Below are 24,140 nucleotides of genomic sequence, written 5' to 3' on the forward strand. Positions count from 1 at the left end.
AAGCTGACCAAGACTCTGGTACTCACGAACTCTTCAGTTCGTATGTGATAAACTCGCCTAATATTTGGCTTACAATTTCCTAGGCTATCATATAATTACATTGACTCTAGAGATCTTTTTATAGGTTAGTTATCCTTCTGTGCGCCTTTCTTAATCTTCCTGACGCTACAGATTATCTGTTTATCCTCGTCAGTTCGTCAATTAAATAATCCCTAACCCGTCAGTAGGAAATATCCTTTCTGTCTATGAAAGTATTCCCTTCAGTTTGCCTATAAAAACTTCCTTCTGCTCCCGACTATATAGCTCGTCTGCTCCCGACTATATAGCTCGTCAATAGAAGCTCCTTGATAAGATTTCATGAACTTATGCTGATATTTGAATATTCCCTGATCTTCAGATCGTTTCTGAAGACAATATGTGATTCAGTCCTCCTATAAAACTTCCCGGACCTACAGCTCGTATATAAAATATCACTGTGCTTCAAGTAGTCTATAAAAGCTCCCTAAGCTTCAGTTCGTATTTCACCTCATCTATGAAGACTCCAGGTGCTGCATCAGGTCTACAAAGGTTATTTGAGCTTCAGCTCGTCTATAAGGAATCGCTGATACTCAGTTCGTCTAAGAAAGACTATCTAGGCATAACCTCGTCTATATAGAATTCATGTGGTTCTTTGAAAGTCTCCCACAGCTTAAGCACCTCTAAACTTACTTCTTGAGCTCCAGTTCGTTGAGCTCCAGTTCTCTGAAGACTCCTTGAATACTCTATAAAGACTCCTTGTGCTTCAGTTCTTATATGAAAGGCATCCCATGTATCAGGTCGTCTGTGAAAAACTTTCTGCCGTCCAGCACTTCTATCAAGATAGCCTGAGCTTCAGTTCCTTTATGAAAAACTCCATATTTTTGCTCGTCGGTAAAGACTGACTGAGCTTCAGCACTTCCATAAAAACACCCTGAGACTCAGCTCGTCTGTAAAAACCTCCTGGCACATCGTTTGTCAACGAATACTACAGTTAGTCAATAATGATTCCCTTAACCTCCTATATGAAAGGCTACTTGATTTAGATTTTGTCTATAAAGGGTACCTGAAATTCAGCTCGTCTATAAGGACTCCCTGAGAATATTGTCGTTTATGAAAGGCTCCTTGAGCTTGAGGTCTATAAACCCTACCTGAGCTTCTACGAAGACTTCCTGACCTACAGCTTGTCTAAAAAGACCCCCTGAGCTTTACTGCATCTCTTTATAGATGCGTTAAAACTCTCTTAACATCGTATATGGAAGACTACTTGAGTTTGAGCATGTCTTTGAAGGCTACATGAACTTCAGCTCGTATATACCGATTCCATGATCTTCAGTTCAGTTTTAGCATGTCTTTGAAGGCTACCTAAACTTCAGCTCGTATATACCGATTCCATGATCTTCAGCTCGCCTTTAAAGACTCCATCAGCCCTGTGCTCCTCTATACAGATTGCCGGACACTCAGTTCGTCCATGAAAGTCCCCTGAGCTTCAGCTAGCTTATGAAAAGATCTCTGAACTACTGTTCGCCCATAAAGGCTCCCTGGGGTTTAGCTAGTTTACAGTGTTGAGGTTCAATTCCTCTATGAAGGACTTCCTGCGGTTCAGCTCGTTTACGGTAATCTTGAGAAAACTTCCTGAGCTTCAAAATGGCTATAATACTCCCTGAGGTACAGTTGGCCTATAAGACTACCTGAACCTCAGCTCAGCTATCCTAAGCTTCAGCTCGTCTATGAAGGCTCCCTGAGCTTAAGCTCGTCTATAACCATGCACTAATCTTCAACTTTATAAAGATTAACGACTATTTTTAATAGAATAAACATTTATAGAAGATCTCTAAAGAAGTATAGAGGAAGTGTTCATTTTATGTTTGTGGACAAACGTTTGTATGAATGAACACAAGTCAACATACGGTTTATTTATTGTTTGTCGGGTACGCTAGCTATTTCCTTTACATGCCCTCATCACCGAGTATTTACAACTGTGTGCTGTAGCTGTGATGCACAGCATAACTCGTTCCCCTGGTATTGTTTACATTTTTTCTGTTTTCTGACACGTGCCATTGATTTGGTTTATCTTTATGGAAAATTTTTACAAATAATGTCGGTAATGATAAGTGTTTGTGTGTGAGTGTGCTAGCGCCTAATGTCAGGTGGTGGAATGCCGATGTGGAATTCTTTCCAAAGGCAAAACAATTATTAATTTGTCACAATTTTTTAATTTACTTTAATGATGTGTTAATAGAGATTGTTTACACAAAATAAAAAAATGCTTTGGTGACGTGATCATAGGATAAATGAAAAATTAAGTAGTTCCATAATTTATGAATGAAGTGGAAATAATGTGATGTCTTTTCAGGGCCTAAATGTATTGAAACACAACATACATGTATAGCTTTGTTCCAGTATGTGCACGAATCAATTAGTTTTTAATATTTAATTTCATTACTACAGATGTATATAATTTCTCTATTTTAGAAAGATTACACATTTCAAATAAATTGCAAAGGGAACACACACAAATTTAGTTCCCTTCCAGGGCAACATTGCAGCGAATTCAAAATAAAGTAAACACCGTAGAAAATCGATGCATAATCTAATGCTGTTATTTAAAAGAATGCTTCTTTTATTTAGTTTATTACTTGCAAATATTCTTTGCCTAGTAATGGAAAAAAAGTATTCAGTGTCAAAAATATAAATTCGTGTATTTACAATGGTGCGGCAGAATTGTGTTTGTTCCGCCAATAAACGTAAGAACACAAACCCATAAACTCCAATCCATGCTGTGTCAACAGTGAGTTAATACAATTATTTTTGTGCTGGATAGCAAAAAAAACCTGCAATATCATGTGTGCGAGGAAGTACTGACATCGGTTCAGATTTCAATATATCTATCATATATATTTTCGACAGATTTTATGTAAATAGTCCCTACATTTGTTCGACTAAAAAGTAATTTTTCCAGTTTTTAAGAGGCTTTTTTTATGCACAAGCAGGGATGGTCCGTCAGAAAAAGTGACGTAAATGACATACATTTCCGACATATAATACATACGTCTGAAACGTCGGACACCCATGAAAACCCATTAGGTTTTTGACAAGTTTTTCCATTATTAGTTTCAATATGGAAACTACACATGCTTTAATTAAACCCATATCAAAATTCAAAAAAAAAAAAAAATCTCAAAAAAGTTTAGAATTTTTTGTCAGGACTATGAGGGAATAATCAGATATACGTAAAAATATATATTCATGAAAATAACTGTATCATTTATTACATTTTACTTCTCAAATCTATTCCTCTAGGAATACAAAACTACAGAACTTTTTGTTAGTGAATGCGGGTAAAACCTTCGAAATACCGAAAATGGGGAACCATTATATGAGAGTCATGTCAGTAGGAACCTATATCAAAAATTATTGGAAAACAATTTGTCGTTCTCCAGGAATCCAAAATACCAAATTAGAAACACTTTGGGAAAAATATACAGTATTATATGGGAGTTATATTTATCGTTTTCTGCATAGATCGATGTTAGCCTGTAAAGAACGGATACCGAAAATGACGCACAACATTTTATGGTGGTTATGTAGAAATCGGGAAACCTTATATAAAAAATGCTCTGTGCACTGCTTTGGGTAATAATCATAGCACCATAAAATACCTAAAAATGGGGCTGCAAATTAAAATATCGGTTAAAAACATTTTGAAAAATATCTTATCACGGAATAATAATGCGTAAGTATTATTAAGGACGATTTGACACTCAATGAAAACCAAAAATGTACAATTACAGCCAATTCGGTTAAAAACGTGTCGGAAATTCTCCAAACACCTAAGATGAACGCAATACCAAAATGTTGATCGATATTTATATGTTTTGGTGCGGAGATTTCCTCCATATGAGAATCCAAGATGACAACCAAAATGTGCCGGAGATTTGCAGAATACCAGATAATGGATCGATTTCCAATTTATAGCCAAATTATAGCCATAACTACCACTTAACGATCAGTTTCTGAGGATCAATATTTCGAGCCTGAGTAATATTAGTTTGGGAAAAAAGAGATCCCTTCGGCCGATCGTCGAAAATGTCGATAAAATCGGAGAAATGGTCGAAGTTGACCGGCATGTTAGCAGTCGTAACATCGCCCAGGAGCTAAAAATCGACCCTAAAACTGTTTTAAACCATTTACACAAAGCTGCATTCAAAACGAGGCGAGATGGGTGCCACACCAATTAACAGGAAAAAATAGGATGGATCGAATTTCCATCTGCGAAGCCTTAGCCAAACGGAATGAGATAGACCAATTTCTTAAACGGATGGTGGCTGAAGATGAGAAATGGATGACATACGATAACTCTGAACGAAAACAATCGTGGTTAAAAGAGCGATGAAACACCTCAACCGGTGGCCAAACCAAGACTAACGGCCAGGAAGGATCTGCTATGCATTTGGTGGGATCTCAACACTCTATCTGTATCTGTTACCAGATTTTCTTCATCATCTCTACAGGAGTATGTGCCTGCACCAAAGGCCGATCAATTTCGAAGATGGACTATATAGGTCCACGTTTAGTGCTCAAAGAGCGATGAAACACCTCAAACGGTGGCCAAACCAAGACTAACGGCCAGGAAGGATTTGCTATGCATTTGGTGGGACTGGAAGAGGACTATTTATTATGAGTTGCTTCCATATGGCCAAACGCTAAATTCATATCTCTACTCTCAATAACTGGACCGTTTGGCAATTGTCCAGAAACGGCCAGAATTGACCAACAGGAGAGATGTCGAGTTCCACCATGACACGCTCAGCCACAGACATTTACAGTGACTCGCCAGAAACTTCAGGAGCTTGTTTGGGAAGTTTTAATGCATCCGCCATACAGTCCGGACTTGGTATCAAGCGATTATCATATTTTTCTTGCATTGCACAATGATAATGATAAAATTGGATAAAATTTAATGATAAAAAATTGGAATCTAGGGAGGGATTTAACTATCCCTCCCTAGATTCCAATTTTTCGATTACTAGAGCTTTTTTGCAAATAGAGAGCCGGACTTCTATAAGAGAGGCATTATGAAGTTACTTTTAAAGAGGCAAACAATCATATAACAAAACGATGCTTATTTGGCCCAGATCGGACATTTCGAAGCGTGTTAAATAAAGTCCTATAGTTCATATTAAAATAATGGATTTCATTTTTCCCCAAACTTTCAATACAAAAATATTCTATTCTACAAGTTCTATCTTGAAAATATACCAGTGAAAGGAGCAGCATAGTAAGACGGGACCGACCATATGATACTCTACATACTATCAAGGTACACTAATTTTCTGCAGATCTATATTCCGAGGCTGAGCAATATTTCTTAACCGATTAACAGTTCCACTTTCATATACTGGCATGTTTTCCGAATCTTGTTTTCCCGGGGTAAACATTTATGCAAAATTTGTCTTTTACACAGAAAGGTTCTGAATATTGACCGATCCACTATCACAATAACTTTTCCAATTAGTTGGCCAAAATGCGTTGTAATGTTTGGATTATAATCAAGACAAAAATCAAGCTTTGGTTAATTTCATGCCAAAATATCATCCGATGAGCACCAAAAACTATGGCTGTTGTCCTCGACCATAATCGGAACAGCATGTAAAATTTCAAAGCGATCAGCGCGATATCTAGTGGGCGTAAATGTGGTAATGGTGATACTAAAAATTATCTCCGGTCTACATTCTACAGGAGTAACTATATACGCTCTAGAATGAAAATTTTGCAAGTTTCACACAAAATTCTCAGTCCATTTGACCCGTCAAATATTGACCGATTATCATGAAAATAAACATATTTGTTCTTTGGATAGATCCCATTATGCTCGTAAAATTTTGTGATTTTGGGGTCGTAATTGCTCCTGAGCATCAAGTGATTAGTACAATTTGGCTAGACTGATTTGACTGATAAGTACAATTTTGCTTAGAGGAATGTATATCCAATGATTGGAACCTCAGCATCCTATGTCGGGTTATCTTTCTAACATCCTGTTGGAAAAGGTCATGCGAAATGCAAATGTGAATAGAAGTGATACACTGTATACCAAACATAATATGTTACTCGCCTACGCTGACGACATCGACATAATGGGTCGAACATTGCGAGCGGTAATAGCCACCTTTGAACGAATTGAGGAGGAGTCTGCCAAAATGGGACTAACAGTAAATGGTGAGAAGATCAAGTTGATGGTTTCAACGCGGAAGATGTCCAGTAGACTCGGATCAACCTCGGTACCGCTATAAACAAAACTAATAACATCCGCTTTTAAATCCGGAGAAGAATAGTGTTAGCCAAAACTATGGTCTGGGTAAGCCATTTAAGAACAAAACCACCTCTCACCAGATCAAACTCACACTCTACGAGACGCTGATATTACCCGTGCTGTTGTATGGATCTGAGGCATGGGTACTTGCGCAAGCAGATGAGGCAGTTCTTGGACAGTTTGAGAGAAAAATTTTACGAAAGATCTACTGGCCGATCTACATCGACTCTGAATGTCGCCGTTGAATGAACCATGAGTTGTACCATATATTCTCGGACGTAGACATAGTCAGACGTATCGTGCTTTAGCGCCCGCGTAGGATAGGTCATGTTGTGAGAAGGGATGAGGATGTCCCAGGCCAGAAGGCGTGTAAAAGCGAGCCAACTGATGATTCATGCAGAATGGGAAGGCCACGAATTCGATCGAAAGATCAAGTGGAAGACAATATTTCGAAACATGGCCTTTCAAATTGGAAGAGTCCGTTTATGGAACAAATGTTCTGTCACAAGTCACCTAAGTATGTAAGTATGTCGGGTCATAATTGTGGATTCTAGAGCAACCAAAAAATAAAAAAAAAAAAAAATAACACCAGTAAGGAAAGCAGTAAAGTCGGACTGGGCCGACTATATGATACCCTTCACCACTTTGGGTACATTGTACACGTGTATCCCCTCCAAGGAACATACGCAAGTCTTTCTGCACCATATGATTTATTTAAATTCATTCGGCCAGATTTAAAGACGACTTCGTACCATGGGACAAATTTATGATAAACGACTTATAGCAAAATTAATAGACGCTATTCGCTATTTCATTCAGACATACATTCGAAATACATATGGAAGCTATGACAGCACCTACATCAATTTCAACAAAACGCAATAACGTTATTCAAGTCTCAACTTGATACGTTGTGCAAAAAATCGTGTTAATCGGACAAACATTAGAAGGTTGGTGCACCATTTATGTAAAATCGGACGAATATATATGTGTATGTGGGAGCTGTATCGAAACCAAAACCGATATTTCCGAAACTTAGCGCACATCATTCTAGACTTAATTGAGTACGCTGTGCCAAATTTCATGCAAATCGAAGGATATATAGGAACTTTGGTGCACCATTAAATAGAATCGGACGAAACTATATATGGGAGCTATATCTAAATCTGAACCAATTATCTCGAAACTTGGCACACATCATTCTGGACCTAATTCAGTACTCTATGCCAAATTTCGTGCAAATAGAATGATATATAGGGACTTTGGTGCACCATTTACCTTAAATCGGACGAAACTATATATGGGAGCTATATCTAAATCTGAACCGATTTTCACGAAACTTAGCACACATCATTCTGGACCTAATTCAGTACTCTATGCCAAATTTCGTGCATATCGAATGATATATAGGGACTTTGGTGCACCATTTACCTTAAATCGGACGAAACCATATATGGGAGCTATATCTAAATCTTAACCAATTATCTCGAAACTTGGCACACATCATTCTGGACCTAATTCAGTACTCTATGCCAAATTTCGTGCAAATCGAATGATATATAGGGACTTTGGTGCACCATTTACCTTAAATCGGATGAACCTATATATAGGACCTATATCTAAATCTGAACCGATTTTCTTGAAACTGGGCACACATCATTCTGCACCTAATTCAGTAATATATGCCAAATTTCATGCTAATCGAACGATATAGAGGGACTTTGGCATACCATTTACCTTAAATCGGACGAAAATATATATGGGAGATATATCTAAATCTGAACCGATTTTCACGAAACTTTGCACACATCATTCTGGACCTAATTCAGTACTCTATGCCAAATTTCGTGCATATCGAATGATATACAGGGACTTTGGTGCACCATTTACCTTAAATCGGACGAAATTATATATGGGAGCTATATCTAAATCTTAACCAATTATCTCGAAACTCGGCACACATCATTCTGGGCCTAATTCAGTATTCTATGCCAAATTACGTGCAAATCGAATGATATATAGGGACTTTGGTGCACCATTTACCTTAAATCGGATGAACCTATATATAGGACCTATATCTGAATCTGAACCGATTTTCTTGAAACTGGGCACACATCATTCTGCACCTAATTCAGTACTCTATGCCAAATTTCATGCTAATCGAAATATATAGAGGGACTTTGGTGCCGCATTTACCTTAAATCGGACGAAAATATATATGGGAGCTATATCTAAATCTGAACCGATTTTTCCCAATTTCAATAGGGTTCGTCCTTGGGCCGAATAAGTGACCTATGCCTAATTTCATCCAATTCGTATCATAAATGCGACCTGTACTTTGTTTACAATTTAACATGGACAGACAGACGGACGGACATGCATAAATCGACTTAGAAAGTGATTCTATGCATATTCTCAAAAGGAACCATGTGTCTATCTCGTTTCCTTTTGCCTGTTACAAACATATGCACAAAGACATAATACCCTGTACCACAGTGTGGTGAAGGGTATAAAAAATAGAGTTGTTGGTCCATTTCATCCCCTAAATATTAATCGATCATTACCTTCATAGACCAGAACTCGTCAAACATGCCAAATTTCGTGGCGATTAGTCCATAACTGTGACCTGTGACGTGCTTACATATTATAATGGTGTGATCGACGAACACACATGTCAAGATGAACTCAGCTAGTCGAGATATGATCAGTATACTTAATTGATACTCTAGGATCAATATTTCGTGGCATTGCAAACTCTTGGAGCTACACAAAGCTATAACACCCTTACAACATAGTTGCGTAGGGAAAAAAGTAAAAAATTTAAAATATTATTTTTGACATTTTTTGAGTCTCAGTATGCAGATATGTACTTTAACACAGTTTAATATTCATGTTATCATTGGAGAAGAGGAATACGACAGGAATATATATATATAAGTCGTCAAAAGCTTCATTCATTCAGAGCCACATGCAATTCTTCGAAATCTTCAGTGCGAAACAACTAACTACTGAACCAATGTTCTGACCATGAGTAAGTATTGATCGAACAAATTTTAAGCAACCTGTTATTCAGGCATCAGAATAAACGCAAGAAGAGCTAGAATGGAATGAGAGTTCCATCGTGCATTCCCATTGAAAACGAGACACATTTGCCAGAGTGCAACAAACTTTAAAAAGGCCCTCGATAAAGGCCCATTGTCGGATTAGTTTCGCATCTGCCCACTATTGACATTTAATCAGTCAATTAATCAACGAATGACGTAGCTATGTAAAACATGGTTCAATTACTACAAAAATGCAATGTGTTACTTGTTGTTGTTGTATATTTTTTATATTTGCTACTGTTGTTGTTGTCAATGGTATTTATTTTTTACAAAACAAGTGCGGCTGTCAACAGTTGTTGATGTCGGTCTACTTCATTCACAAAAAAAAACAAGACAAGAAATAACATCAGGGGTTGGGGAAATGAAAAGGGGGGAATTGTTGCCTTTTCTAGTCAGGAATTTGAAATTGATAAGGAGGGGGAGGGGGGGGGGTGGTTTTGAAGTCTCACAAAAGAACAATGAATACAAAAAAAGAAAAATATGAAGACTTACCCATCATCGATAACAGAACTAAGCCCAGAGCTGTCATGTTAAGTAATTTGTTGTATTTTTTTTTTTGCAGGAGGGGTTGTTGTTGTTATTGTTTTGATTTTTTTGTTAATGTGCAAATTTGTCTATTTTTGGATAAACATAAAATATTTTTCTAAACAATATTTCAATAAAAATATTTTTTTTTCTAATTTTTTCTGCTGGTTGGCCAGAAGGTGTTTGAGTGTTGGCTTGAAGTCGTTAACTTGTTGAACGAGAGTCAAGGTTAGGAACTTTTTTTCTGGTGGTGTTTAATTTTAATTTGCATAAACAAATTGTGATATTAGGAACTTTTGTTGTTGTTGTTTTTGTGGCAAGATTAGTTTTGGCATTTATTTGGCAAGTTTTTCCGTTACATTCTTTTGTGGCTATTCAAATATTTCATTATTGTTATTTGATTTATTTTTTCAATTCACACACTCATAATTATTATTTAAATAAATAAGTTTAAAACAATTGCAAAAAAAAAACAACACAATGTATTTAATATTGATTGATAAATGCAAAAAACAGTATCGGATTAAAAATAAATAAAATAAAACAAATCGGATTTAAATTCAAGTCTAGTTAGCAGCGTTATTGGCTGACTGACTGGCTATAAGGCACAAACTGGATAGAAAACCGCACCGCACAAAAGTGTTTATTAAATCGCTATGAATGCTTCTTCTTCTTCTACTACGTTTTTGCGCTGAACACAGTGTGACGCCGCATCAACTGACTGGCGACTGACGAAGAAACTGTTTCTGCTTGCGAATTCGGAAGTTTAATGTTTGGTACGCGTCGGAAATTCAAATATTTATAAATGTTTTCGAAATGTGTGCGAGGCTCCGTGTGTGTGTGTGAGTGCGATGGTTTTGGTGGGCCGGGAGGGAGGTGAGTTTGAGAAAAGAAATGGCAGGGAATTGGCGCGAAAAAAAAAACTAAAAACAAGACAGCCAGAAAACAATAACAATTATTATCGCTCGCGCTAAATACAAGCAATTGATGATTTGTTTTTACTGAAAATAAATAACACTAGTCTACAGTGAAGCAGTATTAATTTTCAGGAAACTTCACTCACATCATTCGAGACCTAATTCATTACGTTGTGACAAATTTCGTGCAAATCGAAAGATATATAGGGACGTGTACCTTAAATCGGACGAAAATATATATAGGAGCTATATCTAAATCGGAACCGATTTTCAAGAAACTTAACACACATCATTCTAGATTCAATTCAGTACGCTATGCCAAATTTCGTGCAAATCGAAAGACTTCGGACAAAAATATATATGGAAGCTATATCGAAATCTGAACCGATTTTCTCGAAACTCAGCACACATTATTCTAGACTTAATTCTGTACGTTATGCCAAATTTCGTGCAAATCGAAAGATATATAGGGACTTTGTTGGTACACTATTTACCTTAAATCAGACAAAAATATATATGGGAACTATATCGAAATCTGAACCGATTTTCTCGAAACTCAGCACACATTATTCTAGACTTAATTCCGTACGTTATGCCAAATATCGTGCAAATCGAAAGATATATAGGGACTTTGGTACACCATTTACCATAAATCGGATGAAAATATATATGGGAGCTATATCGAAATCTGAACCGATTTTCTCGAAACTCAGCACACATTATTCTAGACTTAATTCAGTATGTTATGCCAAATTTCGTGCAAATCGAAATATATATGGGCAATATTGCCAATTTTTTAACATAGCTGAAGCGGAGGTTCACACCTTTATAACTCGGGAACTACTTAAGTATATGAAAAAAGTGAATAGTTTTGGGTTAATTGATCTGTCGTTGCAAACTGTTCATGATATTGACCTTCAAACTTTATTTTGGTGGAAGCTGTGTCTACTTTAATGTAAAAAAATGTGTAAAAACAGGTTGAGGCGAACCAGTTTTTTTATGTTCTCTATCGATTTGTGACTAAGCCACTCATTGCACGGCCTTCGTGTCAAAATAAAACTAGAAGCCAACAAAATGGGGACTACGCCCCTTATGTATCATTTTTCAAAATTTTAACTGCATCTACCTTTAAATGATGCTGACATTTTGAAGCTCGATTTTGAGTGTTTTTTGAATTTTAGTTCTAGCATTAATACGCGAACAGGAATTTCTAAAAATCGATTATACGATTATTGTAGTCGCGAATCTGCGTAATTTGATATGTATTTTGTGTATGTAGCATGCACAGCTTCAGAGTAATACTCATCCGAAGGTGCGAATTTTGTGCGATCAAATTTCTAAAAAACCTATTTTTCGGGCCAAATTTTTAGATCTGTCAACTGAATGATATGGGTACCCGCGATCAATAAGGTTTTTTCCGTTTCGGATGATATAAAATCTTCTTCGTGAAAATCCATCTACTAGAACGGCGGGAACTGGCCTTCCAAAAACACGAAATTTGGCAAAAAATGTTTTTGAAAATATCGCGGATTTATTTGCGTTTTCTGTGTATCATTTCCGCTTCAATAAATGACCTCATACGGATTTTGATCTTTTTCGAAAAGAGAACTTTAAAAACTTCAGCCGAAAGAGAGATGTACGCAATTTATCTCAAAAATAGATTGTGATGGCACATCCATGGTTCTTAATGGACCACATTGAAATGGTATAGATCGATGTATTTTTTTAGGGTGCACACCGAAATCGGATGCGCGTTAATGACATATGGAGTTTTCGGAAATTATTCGCGTTTTACGATTTTTTGGGTACTTCAATGTAACGTGTGGCACATCTTAGCCGTCAAATGAAATTTCGCAAAATATATATGGGATGGAAAATAAACTTCAGTACTTCCTGGAAACCGCATGCGCATCAAATGATTTCGAGAATTACGCGATTTACACGCAATTTAAAATGTATATTTCATAATATTATTTTATTTTAAGATATATTCCTATTTTTAGAACCTTAAGATTTATCGGAAGGGTCTTGATATAATCCGCAAGGCGTATACTTATACACAAAAAAAGATTATAATTATATATGTCAATTTTTCGGCGAAATCCGGGTAAAATAGCAGAATAACCCCAACATTTTTTTTTTTCTGAAATTTCTTGTATACAATTAAAAAAATAAATATGATGACATTATTTTTTCGAACCAAAAACAAATATTTTTCCTCAATATCTTGTTTTGTTGTCGCTGTGATTTAGAAACCGCTACTGATTCATCATGGTGTTTAGATTATGTAGATATTTTTAAATTAATTTTTAGGTGTGTGTATGTCATTAATATAATGAAAATATTGATGTCATCTGCTATATTTTTTTATTTTTCTCATATTTCGCGAATATGTGCAACTTTATCGCGATTATTATAATATTTTCATATTCTTATTTTACGGAGGAAGACATATATGAACGTTTTTGGTCAATATAATAAACGGCGTAATTTTAAGATTTTTTTCTTATGCCCAAAATTAAAACCTCGATAACTTTTGCGCGCATCAACCAAAAATTTGATCGCGAACGGTTTCGGAGTCAGAACATTTTTCTCTATATGTGTACCAAAAATCATTGATGTACCACAAAAACAAAAACGCTGATTTTTTGAAAATGGAATATTAAAAAATTGGCAATATTGCCCATATAGGGTCTTTGGTGCACCATTTGCTATAAATCGGACAAAAATATATATGGGAGCTATATCGAAATCTGAACCGATTTTCTCCAAACTCAGCACACATTATTCTAGACTTAATTCAGTACGTTATGCCAAATTTCGTGCAAATCGAAAGATATATAGGGTCTTTGGTGCACCATTAACTATAAATCGGACAAAATATATATGGGAGCTATATCGAAATCTGAACCGATTTTCTCCAAACTCAGCACACATTATTCTAGACTTAATTCAGTACGTTATGCCAAATTTCGTGCAAATCGAAAGATATATAGGGTCTTTAGTGCACCAATTACCTTAAATCGGACAAAAATATATATGGAAGCTATATCGAAATCTGAACCGATTTTCTCGAAACTCAGCACACATTATTCTAGACTTAATTCTGTACGTTATGCCAAATTTCGTGCAAATCGAAAGATATATAGGGACTTTGGTACACCATTTACCTTAAATCGGACGAAAATATATATGGGAGCCATAGCTAAATCTGAACCGATTTTCACGAAACTTAACACACATCATTCTAGATTTAATTCAGTACGCTATGCCAAATTTCGTGCAAATCGAAAGATATATAGGGTCTTTGGTGCACCAATTACCTTAAATCAGACAAAAATATATATGGGAGCCATAGCTAAATCTGAACCGCTTTTCACGAAACTCAGCACACATCATTCTAGATTTAATTCAGTACGCTATGCCAAATTTCGTGCAAATCGAAAGATATATATGGACTTTGGTACACCATTTACCTTAAATCGGACGAAAATATATATGGGAGCCATAGCTAAATCTGAACCGATTTTCACGAAACTTAACACACATCATTCTAGATTTAATTCCGTACGCTATGCCAAATTTCGTGCAAATCGAAAGATATATAGGGACTTTGTTGGTACACTATTTACCTTAAATCAGACAAAAATATATATGGGAACTATATCGTTATGCCAAATATCGTGCAAATCGAAAGATATATAGGGACTTTGGTACACCATTTACCATAAATCGGATGAAAATATATATGGGAGCTATATCGAAATCTGAACCGATTTTCTCGAAACTCAGCACACATTATTCTAGACTTAATTCAGTATGTTATGCCAAATTTCGTGCAAATCGAAATATATATAGGGTCTTTGGTGCACCATTTGCTATAAATCGGACAAAAATATATATGGGAGCTATATCGAAATCTGAACCGATTTTCTCCAAACTCAGCACACATTATTCTAGACTTAATTCAGTACGTTATGCCAAATTTCGTGCAAATCGAAAGATATATAGGGTCTTTGGTGCACCATTAACTATAAATCGGACAAAATATATATGGGAGCTATATCGAAATCTGAACCGATTTTCTCCAAACTCAGCACACATTATTCTAGACTTAATTCAGTACGTTATGCCAAATTTCGTGCAAATCGAAAGATATATAGGGTCTTTAGTGCACCAATTACCTTAAATCGGATGAAAATATATATGGGAGCTATATCGAAATCTGGACCGATTTTCTCGAAACTCAGCACACATCATTCGAGATGTAATTCAGTACGTTATGCCAAATTTCGTGCAAATCGAAAGACATATAAGGACTTTAGTGCACCATTTACATTACATCGGGCGAAAATATATATATGGGAGCTATATCTAAATCTGAACCGATTTTCTCGAAACTCAGCACACATTATTCTGGACTTAATTCAGTACGTAATGCCAAATTTCGTGCAAATCGAAAAACATATAGGGACTTTGGTGCACCATTTACTATAAATCGGACAAAAATATATATGGGAGCTATATCGAAATCTGAACCGATTTTCTCGAAACTCAGCACACATTATTCTAGACTTAATTCAGTACGTTATGCCAAATTTCGTGCAAATCGAAAGACATATAGGGACTTTGATGCACCATTTACTATAAATCGGACAAAAATATATATGGGAGCTATATCGAAATCTGAACTGATTTTCTCGAAACTCAGCACACATTATTCTGGACTTAATTCAGTACGATATGCCAAATTTCATGCAAATCGAAAGACATATAGGGACTTTGGTGCACCATTTACATTACATCGGACGAAAATATATATATATATATATATATATATGGGGGCTATATCTAAATTTGAACCGATTTTTTTTACCCAATGAGAGCCCAAAATACCAAATTACAGTCAATATTTTTGAAATACATATCCAAAAATCCTCAACATACCGAAAATTGGAGAGTATTGTGGACCCAAATTTATTATTTTTCGTAGGGAGATTTGGTACCTAATAAGAACACAAAAAGTCAAATTACTTCTTATTTTGTTGAAAGACGCGTTCAAATCCCAAAAATACCAAAGTTTTGGAGGCAATGCCTAAACGTGGACCGATATAGTTTATCTTCGAACTTGACCTACCTGCAGACAAAAGGTGACTATATCCAAAATTTCAACATCCTATATCAGTTCCATACAAAGATAGCGTGATTACAATAAACGGACGGGCAGACGGGCATGGCTAGATCGTCTTAGAATTTTACCCTGTTCAAGAATTTATGTGCGCTATGGGGTCGGACATTATTATTCGATGAGTTACAGGCGGAAACACAAACATAATATAACCTTCATACTATGGTGGGGTGGAATCTTTATAAAAAAAAAAAACATCAAAAAACAGGAAATAGGTGTGACTAATGTATAGGGGCTATGTCAAGACATAGAAATATGGTGGCTATGCAATATATGAACCTATCAAAAACCCGAAAGTGGGACGTTTTCCTTTATCAAATTACAGTTATTTCGGTTGGAAAATATGTCCAGCACCATAGCACCTAAAATTGAGAGGAATTTATGGATCATCTATCATACAGCCCTGACTTGGCACCCAATGACATATTTTTATTCCCGCACATCATAAGTTGAAACTGGAAAGAGTTTAGGGACGGGGATTCTTTATAGGCACGCTGAAGAATTATAGAGTCTAGGAGAAAGTTCGAGGAGGTCTTCTGTTTACAGAATACATTGAGCAGTTCTTCTGTATTTAGGAAACCTCTAGAATGTCACCTGTATATTTAAAATCTTGAGGAGTAGTTTTTTGGTTATAGATCTCTCAAGGAGGTTTTGTAAACAAGTTGAAACTCAGGGAGTTTTTTAAAACCAGGTGAAGTCGGTAAGGAAGAGCTGAAGCTCGGGGAATCTTTATAGAAGAGTTAAAGCTCAGAGAGTCTTTATAAACGATCTGAAGGTCAGGGAGACTTTATGGAAGATATATAGCTTAGGTATTCTTCATAGACCAGACAGTCTTTTTAGACGAACTGAAGTTCAGGGGGTCTTTATAGACGAAATTAGGTGAGCTAAGTTTTTCTTTGTAGACGATCCGAAGTTCACGGAGTCTTTGTAGACAATCTGAAGTTCAGGGAGTTTTGTAGTTCAGGGAGTCTTTATAGACTAGCATGAGCTCTCGGACTCTTTACAGACGAGCATGAGCTCAGAGAGTCTTTATAGCATGAGTTCAGGTACTCTACAGACAAGCAGGAGCTCAGGGTGTCTTTAAATACGAATAAGACGAGATCAAGAACCGGGGAGTCTTTATAGACCAGCATAGGGACAGAGAGTTTTTAAAGATGGACTGAAGGACCAGGGACCCTTTATAGACTAGCTCAGGAATCAGGGAGTCTTTATGGACGAGATTGATCTTAGGCAGTCTGTAAAGACGAGCTCTTTATATACGAGATTAAGGGTCAGAGAGTCTTTATGGACGATCTGAAGCAGGGGAATCTTTAGAGACGAGTATGGGATCAGGTAGTGTTATAATCGAGCAGGGAGTCTTTAAAGACGAGCTCAAGAACCAGGGAGTCTGTATAGAACAGATAAAGGGCCAGAGAGTTCTCATAGATGGACTGAAGGGTCAGGGTAGCTTAAGGGTCGGAGAGTTTTTATGGACGATCAGAAACTCAGGACTCTTTGTAGACGACAGGGACAATCTTTATAGACTAACCGAAGTTTAGGGGGTCTTTATAGACGAAATTAAGCTCAGGGAGTATTTATATACGAGCTGGATTATAAGTATAATCTATAGACTATCTGAAGGAGTTCAGGCAGTCTTTATAGACGAAATTAAGGGCAAGGGAGTCTTTAAAGACGAGCTCAAGAACCAGGGAGTCTTTATAGACCAGATTAAGGTCCTGAGAGTTCTTATAGAGGGACTGAAGGGCCAGGGTATCTTTATGGGCTAGCTTAAGGGTCGGAGAGTTTTTATGGACGATCAGAAACTCAGGGACTCTTTGTAGACGACAGGGACAGTCTTTATAGACTAACCGAAGTTCAGGGGATTTTTATAGACGAAATTAAGCTCAGGGAGAATTTATATACGAGCTGGATTATAAGTAGAATATAGACATTCTGAAGCTCAGGGAGTCTTTATAGGCGAGCTGGAGCTCCTCATGACTAACTGAACTTCAGAGTGTCTTTATAAACAAGGTGAAGCTCTAGGAGTCTATATAAATGAATTGAAGAACAGAATGTCATTGTTGACAAGATGAAGCCCAGGGAACCTTTTGGACGAGTTGAAGGGCCAGGGGGTCTTTGTGGACAATGTGAAGTTCTGGGGCTATTTGCAGAAAAGGTGAAGCACAGCACAGAGCTGAAGGACCTTAATATACGAACTAAAGCGCAAGAAGTCTTTCTGGAAAAGGTAGTTTTTTTAGACTAGCTGAATGTCAGCGAATATTTGCAGACGGGCTGGAGCTCAGCTATTCTTTATAAACGAGTTAAAACAGAGAAGTGCTAAATCACAATCTTTATAGACGAAACTGAGGGGGTCTTTACTGATAAGATAACTTTGGTGAGTCCTATTTAAAAGCTCTCAATATCTTTTAATATAAGACCCCATGACCCCGCTCCCGCATAAATAATGAAATAGGGTCATTCAAATAATATAATTCTGGAAATCACAATTGATACAATGCTAGCACATGTGAACTTCCATATAAGGTTAATAACCCTAATTCAATGCCGTCTGTAGAAAATTCCCATTGTGTCGTCCATGAAAACTCTTGCTGCCGTCGACCACCACCAAATACCAACATGAAGGTCGTAAAAAGTTGTTATCTTTTGTAAGCACGTGTAATTAATCGTCGATATTTTGTTTGAACATATTGTTCACGAAAAAAAAAGTGTGTGAATGGCGGTATAATTGTTGTTGTTCAAACACTTTTTTATTGTTATCCAAAATCATGCAAAAAGCAGACACACTCACTATCACACATTAAACGCCACTTTTATCGCATCAAAAAAAAAAAAAACAGACCAGAACAGAACAGACCACATTGACACTTGATGATTAGAGAATTCCACCGCCCCCACCATCGGCTCTATAGGTGTTAATAGATCAATTAAATTCATTTGGCTATAACATGGTGGTTTACTTACCGTCGTCACTCACCTGTGCGGTCGACAATGTCCGTTGTGTGTATTAACGCCACTGAACTGTCTGCTGGTCTATACACACAATTAACAATAATCAAAATCAATGTTTTTTTTGGAGTATTTAAATTATACACAACTAAAAATCAAGTAACATAAAAAAGATAATAAAAAACCGCCCTGCTGTTTATTTGTCCCCACGCAATGTTTAGTGATTGTGTTTAAAAAAAACACAGAACCAAATGAAATCGGATCATATCAGACATACATGTATATAGTAGTACACATATGTATGTATGTACAATTTAATTAATTGAGCTGTTTGTATTACTCTATATGTAAATTGTAGGGTTGCCAATGAAATTAGTTTTTGAGACGAGCTGAACTTTATAGACGGACTGAATCTCAGGGAGTCTTTATATACGAGCTGTAGCTCTGGGAGCCCTTATAGACAAGCTGTGGCTCTGGGAGACACAATATAGACGAGCATGAGTTCAGAAACTCCTTACAGACTAGCAGGAGCTCAGTGACTCCTTACAAATTAGCAGGACCTCAGGAACGCTTTATTGACGATCTGAAGCACTCTTTATAGACCAGCATGACCCCAGGGAGTTTTTTAAAGACCAGGAGTTCAGGGGTCTTTAAGGACGAGCTCAAGGACCACGGAATCTTTATAGACCAGATTAAGGGTCGGAGAGGTTTTATGGACGATCTGAAGCACAGGGAGTCTTTATAGACTAGCTTAGGGATAAGGGAGTCTTTATGGACGACCATGAGCTCAGGGAGTCTTTGTATACGAGCTAAGGTGGGAAGGGAGTCTTTAAAAACGGGAGTCTTTATGGACGATCTAAAGCATAGGAAGTCTTTATGGATAAGTATGTGCTCAGGTAGTCTTATAATCGAGCAGGATTTCAGGGAGTATTTATATGAAGGCAAGGTAGTCTTTAAAAAAGAAGATCAAGAACCTGGGAGTCTTTATAGACCAGCTTAAGGGCCAGAGAGTTCTTAGAGACGGACTTGCTTAAGGGTCGGAGAGTTTTTATGGACAACCTGAAGCTCAATAGTCTTTATGGTTGATCTGAAACTCAGGGACTCTTTGTAGGCGATCTGAAGCTCAGAGGGTCTTTATGGACGATCGATAGACGAGCATGGGATCAGGTAGAAGATCAAGAACCAGGGAGTCTTTATGGGCCAGCTTAAGGACCAGAGAGTTCTTATAGACGGACTAGCTTAAGGGTCGGAGAGTTTTTATGGCCAACCTGAAGCTCTAGAGTTGGTTGATCTTAAACTCAGGGACTCCTTGTAGGCGATCTGGAGCTCAGAGGGTCTTTATGGACGATCGATAGACGAGCATGCGATCAGGTAGTCTTATAATCGAGCAGGAGTCCAGGCAGTCTTTTTAGACGAGTTGAAGGGCAAGGAAGTCTTTAATTACGATCTCAAGAACCTGGGAGTCTTTATAGACCAGCATAAGGGCCAGAGAGTTCTTATAGACGGACTAGTTTAATGGTCGGAGAGTTTTTATGGACGACCTGGGAGACGATCAGGAAGACTTTATGGACGAGCATGAGCTCAAGCAGTCTTTATAGGCGAACTACGGTGGGAAGAGAGTCCTTATAGGCGAACTACGGTGGGAAGGGAGGTTTTAAAGACGATATCAAGTAGCAGGGAGTCTATATAGACGAGTATGGGCTGAGATAGTCTTATAATCGTGCAGAAGTTCAGGCAGTTTTTATAGACGAGCATGGGCTCAGGTAGTGTTATAATCGTGCATGAGTTCAGGCAGTCTTTATAGACGAGCTGAGGGGCAAGGGAGTCTTTAAAGACTAGCTCAAGAACCAGGGAGTCTTTATAGACCAGCTTAAGTGTCATAGAGATCTTATAGACGGACTGAAGGACAAGGGAATCTTTATGGACTAGCTTAAGATTCGGAGAGTCTTTATGGGCGATCTGAAGCTCAGGAATTCTTTGTAGACGATTTGCAGCTCAGGGAATTTTTATAGACCATGAGCTCAGTAAGTCTCTATATACGAGGGAGTCTTTGAAGACGAGCTCAAGAAACGGGGAGTCTTTATAGACCAGCTTAAGGGTCAGGGAGTATTTATAGTCCTTATAGACGAGCAGGAGTTCAGGGAGCCTTTATGGGCGAGATCAAGAACCAGTGAGTCCTGAGAGTTCTTATAGAGGGACTGAAGGGCCAGGGTATCTTTATGGGCTAGCTTAAGGGTCGGAGAGTTTTTATGGACGATCAGAAACTCAGGGACTCTTTGTAGACGACAGGGACAGTCTTTATAGACTAACCGAAGTTCAGGGGATTTTTATAGACGAAATTAAGCTCAGGGAGAATTTATATACGAGCTGGATTATAAGTAGAATATAGACATTCTGAAGCTCAGGGAGTCTTTATAGGCGAGCTGGAGCTCCTCATGACTAACTGAACTTCAGAGTGTCTTTATAAACAAGGTGAAGCTCTAGGAGTCTATATAAATGAATTGAAGAACAGAATGTCATTGTTGACAAGATGAAGCCCAGGGAACCTTTTGGACGAGTTGAAGGGCCAGGGGGTCTTTGTGGACAATGTGAAGTTCTGGGGCTATTTGCAGAAAAGGTGAAGCACAGCACAGAGCTGAAGGACCTTAATATACGAACTAAAGCGCAAGAAGTCTTTCTGGAAAAGGTAGTTTTTTTAGACTAGCTGAATGTCAGCGAATATTTGCAGACGGGCTGGAGCTCAGCTATTCTTTATAAACGAGTTAAAACAGAGAAGTGCTAAATCACAATCTTTATAGACGAAACTGAGGGGGTCTTTACTGATAAGATAACTTTGGTGAGTCCTATTTAAAAGCTCTCAATATCTTTTAATATAAGACCCCATGACCCCGCTCCCGCATAAATAATGAAATAGGGTCATTCAAATAATATAATTCTGGAAATCACAATTGATACAATGCTAGCACATGTGAACTTCCATATAAGGTTAATAACCCTAATTCAATGCCGTCTGTAGAAAATTCCCATTGTGTCGTCCATGAAAACTCTTGCTGCCGTCGACCACCACCAAATACCAACATGAAGGTCGTAAAAAGTTGTTATCTTTTGTAAGCACGTGTAATTAATCGTCGATATTTTGTTTGAACATATTGTTCACGAAAAAAAAAGTGTGTGAATGGCGGTATAATTGTTGTTGTTCAAACACTTTTTTATTGTTATCCAAAATCATGCAAAAAGCAGACACACTCACTATCACACATTAAACGCCACTTTTATCGCATCAAAAAAAAAAAACAGACCAGAACAGAACAGACCACATTGACACTTGATGATTAGAGAATTCCACCGCCCCCACCATCGGCTCTATAGGTGTTAATAGATCAATTAAATTCATTTGGCTATAACATGGTGGTTTACTTACCGTCGTCACTCACCTGTGCGGTCGACAATGTCCGTTGTGTGTATTAACGCCACTGAACTGTCTGCTGGTCTATACACACAATTAACAATAATCAAAATCAATGTTTTTTTTGGAGTATTTAAATTATACACAACTAAAAATCAAGTAACATAAAAAAGATAATAAAAAACCGCCCTGCTGTTTATTTGTCCCCACGCAATGTTTAGTGATTGTGTTTAAAAAAAACACAGAACCAAATGAAATCGGATCATATCAGACATACATGTATATAGTAGTACACATATGTATGTATGTACAATTTAATTAATTGAGCTGTTTGTATTACTCTATATGTAAATTGTAGGGTTGCCAATGAAATTAGTTTTTGAGACGAGCTGAACTTTATAGACGGACTGAATCTCAGGGAGTCTTTATATACGAGCTGTAGCTCTGGGAGCCCTTATAGACAAGCTGTGGCTCTGGGAGACACAATATAGACGAGCATGAGTTCAGAAACTCCTTACAGACTAGCAGGAGCTCAGTGACTCCTTACAAATTAGCAGGACCTCAGGAACGCTTTATTGACGATCTGAAGCACTCTTTATAGACCAGCATGACCCCAGGGAGTTTTTTAAAGACCAGGAGTTCAGGGGTCTTTAAGGACGAGCTCAAGGACCACGGAATCTTTATAGACCAGATTAAGGGTCGGAGAGGTTTTATGGACGATCTGAAGCACAGGGAGTCTTTATAGACTAGCTTAGGGATAAGGGAGTCTTTATGGACGACCATGAGCTCAGGGAGTCTTTGTATACGAGCTAAGGTGGGAAGGGAGTCTTTAAAAACGGGAGTCTTTATGGACGATCTAAAGCATAGGAAGTCTTTATGGATAAGTATGTGCTCAGGTAGTCTTATAATCGAGCAGGATTTCAGGGAGTATTTATATGAAGGCAAGGTAGTCTTTAAAAAAGAAGATCAAGAACCTGGGAGTCTTTATAGACCAGCTTAAGGGCCAGAGAGTTCTTAGAGACGGACTTGCTTAAGGGTCGGAGAGTTTTTATGGACAACCTGAAGCTCAATAGTCTTTATGGTTGATCTGAAACTCAGGGACTCTTTGTAGGCGATCTGAAGCTCAGAGGGTCTTTATGGACGATCGATAGACGAGCATGGGATCAGGTAGAAGATCAAGAACCAGGGAGTCTTTATGGGCCAGCTTAAGGACCAGAGAGTTCTTATAGACGGACTAGCTTAAGGGTCGGAGAGTTTTTATGGCCAACCTGAAGCTCTAGAGTTGGTTGATCTTAAACTCAGGGACTCCTTGTAGGCGATCTGGAGCTCAGAGGGTCTTTATGGACGATCGATAGACGAGCATGCGATCAGGTAGTCTTATAATCGAGCAGGAGTCCAGGCAGTCTTTTTAGACGAGTTGAAGGGCAAGGAAGTCTTTAATTACGATCTCAAGAACCTGGGAGTCTTTATAGACCAGCATAAGGGCCAGAGAGTTCTTATAGACGGACTAGTTTAATGGTCGGAGAGTTTTTATGGACGACCTGGGAGACGATCAGGAAGACTTTATGGACGAGCATGAGCTCAAGCAGTCTTTATAGGCGAACTACGGTGGGAAGAGAGTCCTTATAGGCGAACTACGGTGGGAAGGGAGGTTTTAAAGACGATATCAAGTAGCAGGGAGTCTATATAGACGAGTATGGGCTGAGATAGTCTTATAATCGTGCAG

General features: G+C 37.7%; 1 protein-coding gene across 1 annotated transcript in view; it reads right to left on the reverse strand.

Annotated features, from left to right (window-relative positions):
• LOC133323109 (peptidoglycan-recognition protein LB-like) overlaps nt 1-9,982 on the reverse strand; it is a 40,633-nt gene extending 30,651 nt beyond the window's left edge. The window contains exon 1 of the mRNA XM_061532064.1: nt 9,925-9,982. Within this exon, the coding sequence (XP_061388048.1) occupies nt 9,925-9,961 (37 nt within the window). The 5' untranslated portion in view covers nt 9,962-9,982. The remainder of the gene's footprint in view (nt 1-9,924) is intronic.
• Nucleotides 9,983-24,140: the final 14,158 nt, after the last annotated feature.

This window comes from Musca vetustissima, unplaced genomic scaffold, assembly GCF_032173495.1.
Source record: "Musca vetustissima isolate MV318-11 ecotype Yass unplaced genomic scaffold, APGP_CSIRO_Mvet_v1 utg30005, whole genome shotgun sequence".
NCBI classification, from domain to species: domain Eukaryota; kingdom Metazoa; phylum Arthropoda; class Insecta; order Diptera; family Muscidae; genus Musca; species Musca vetustissima.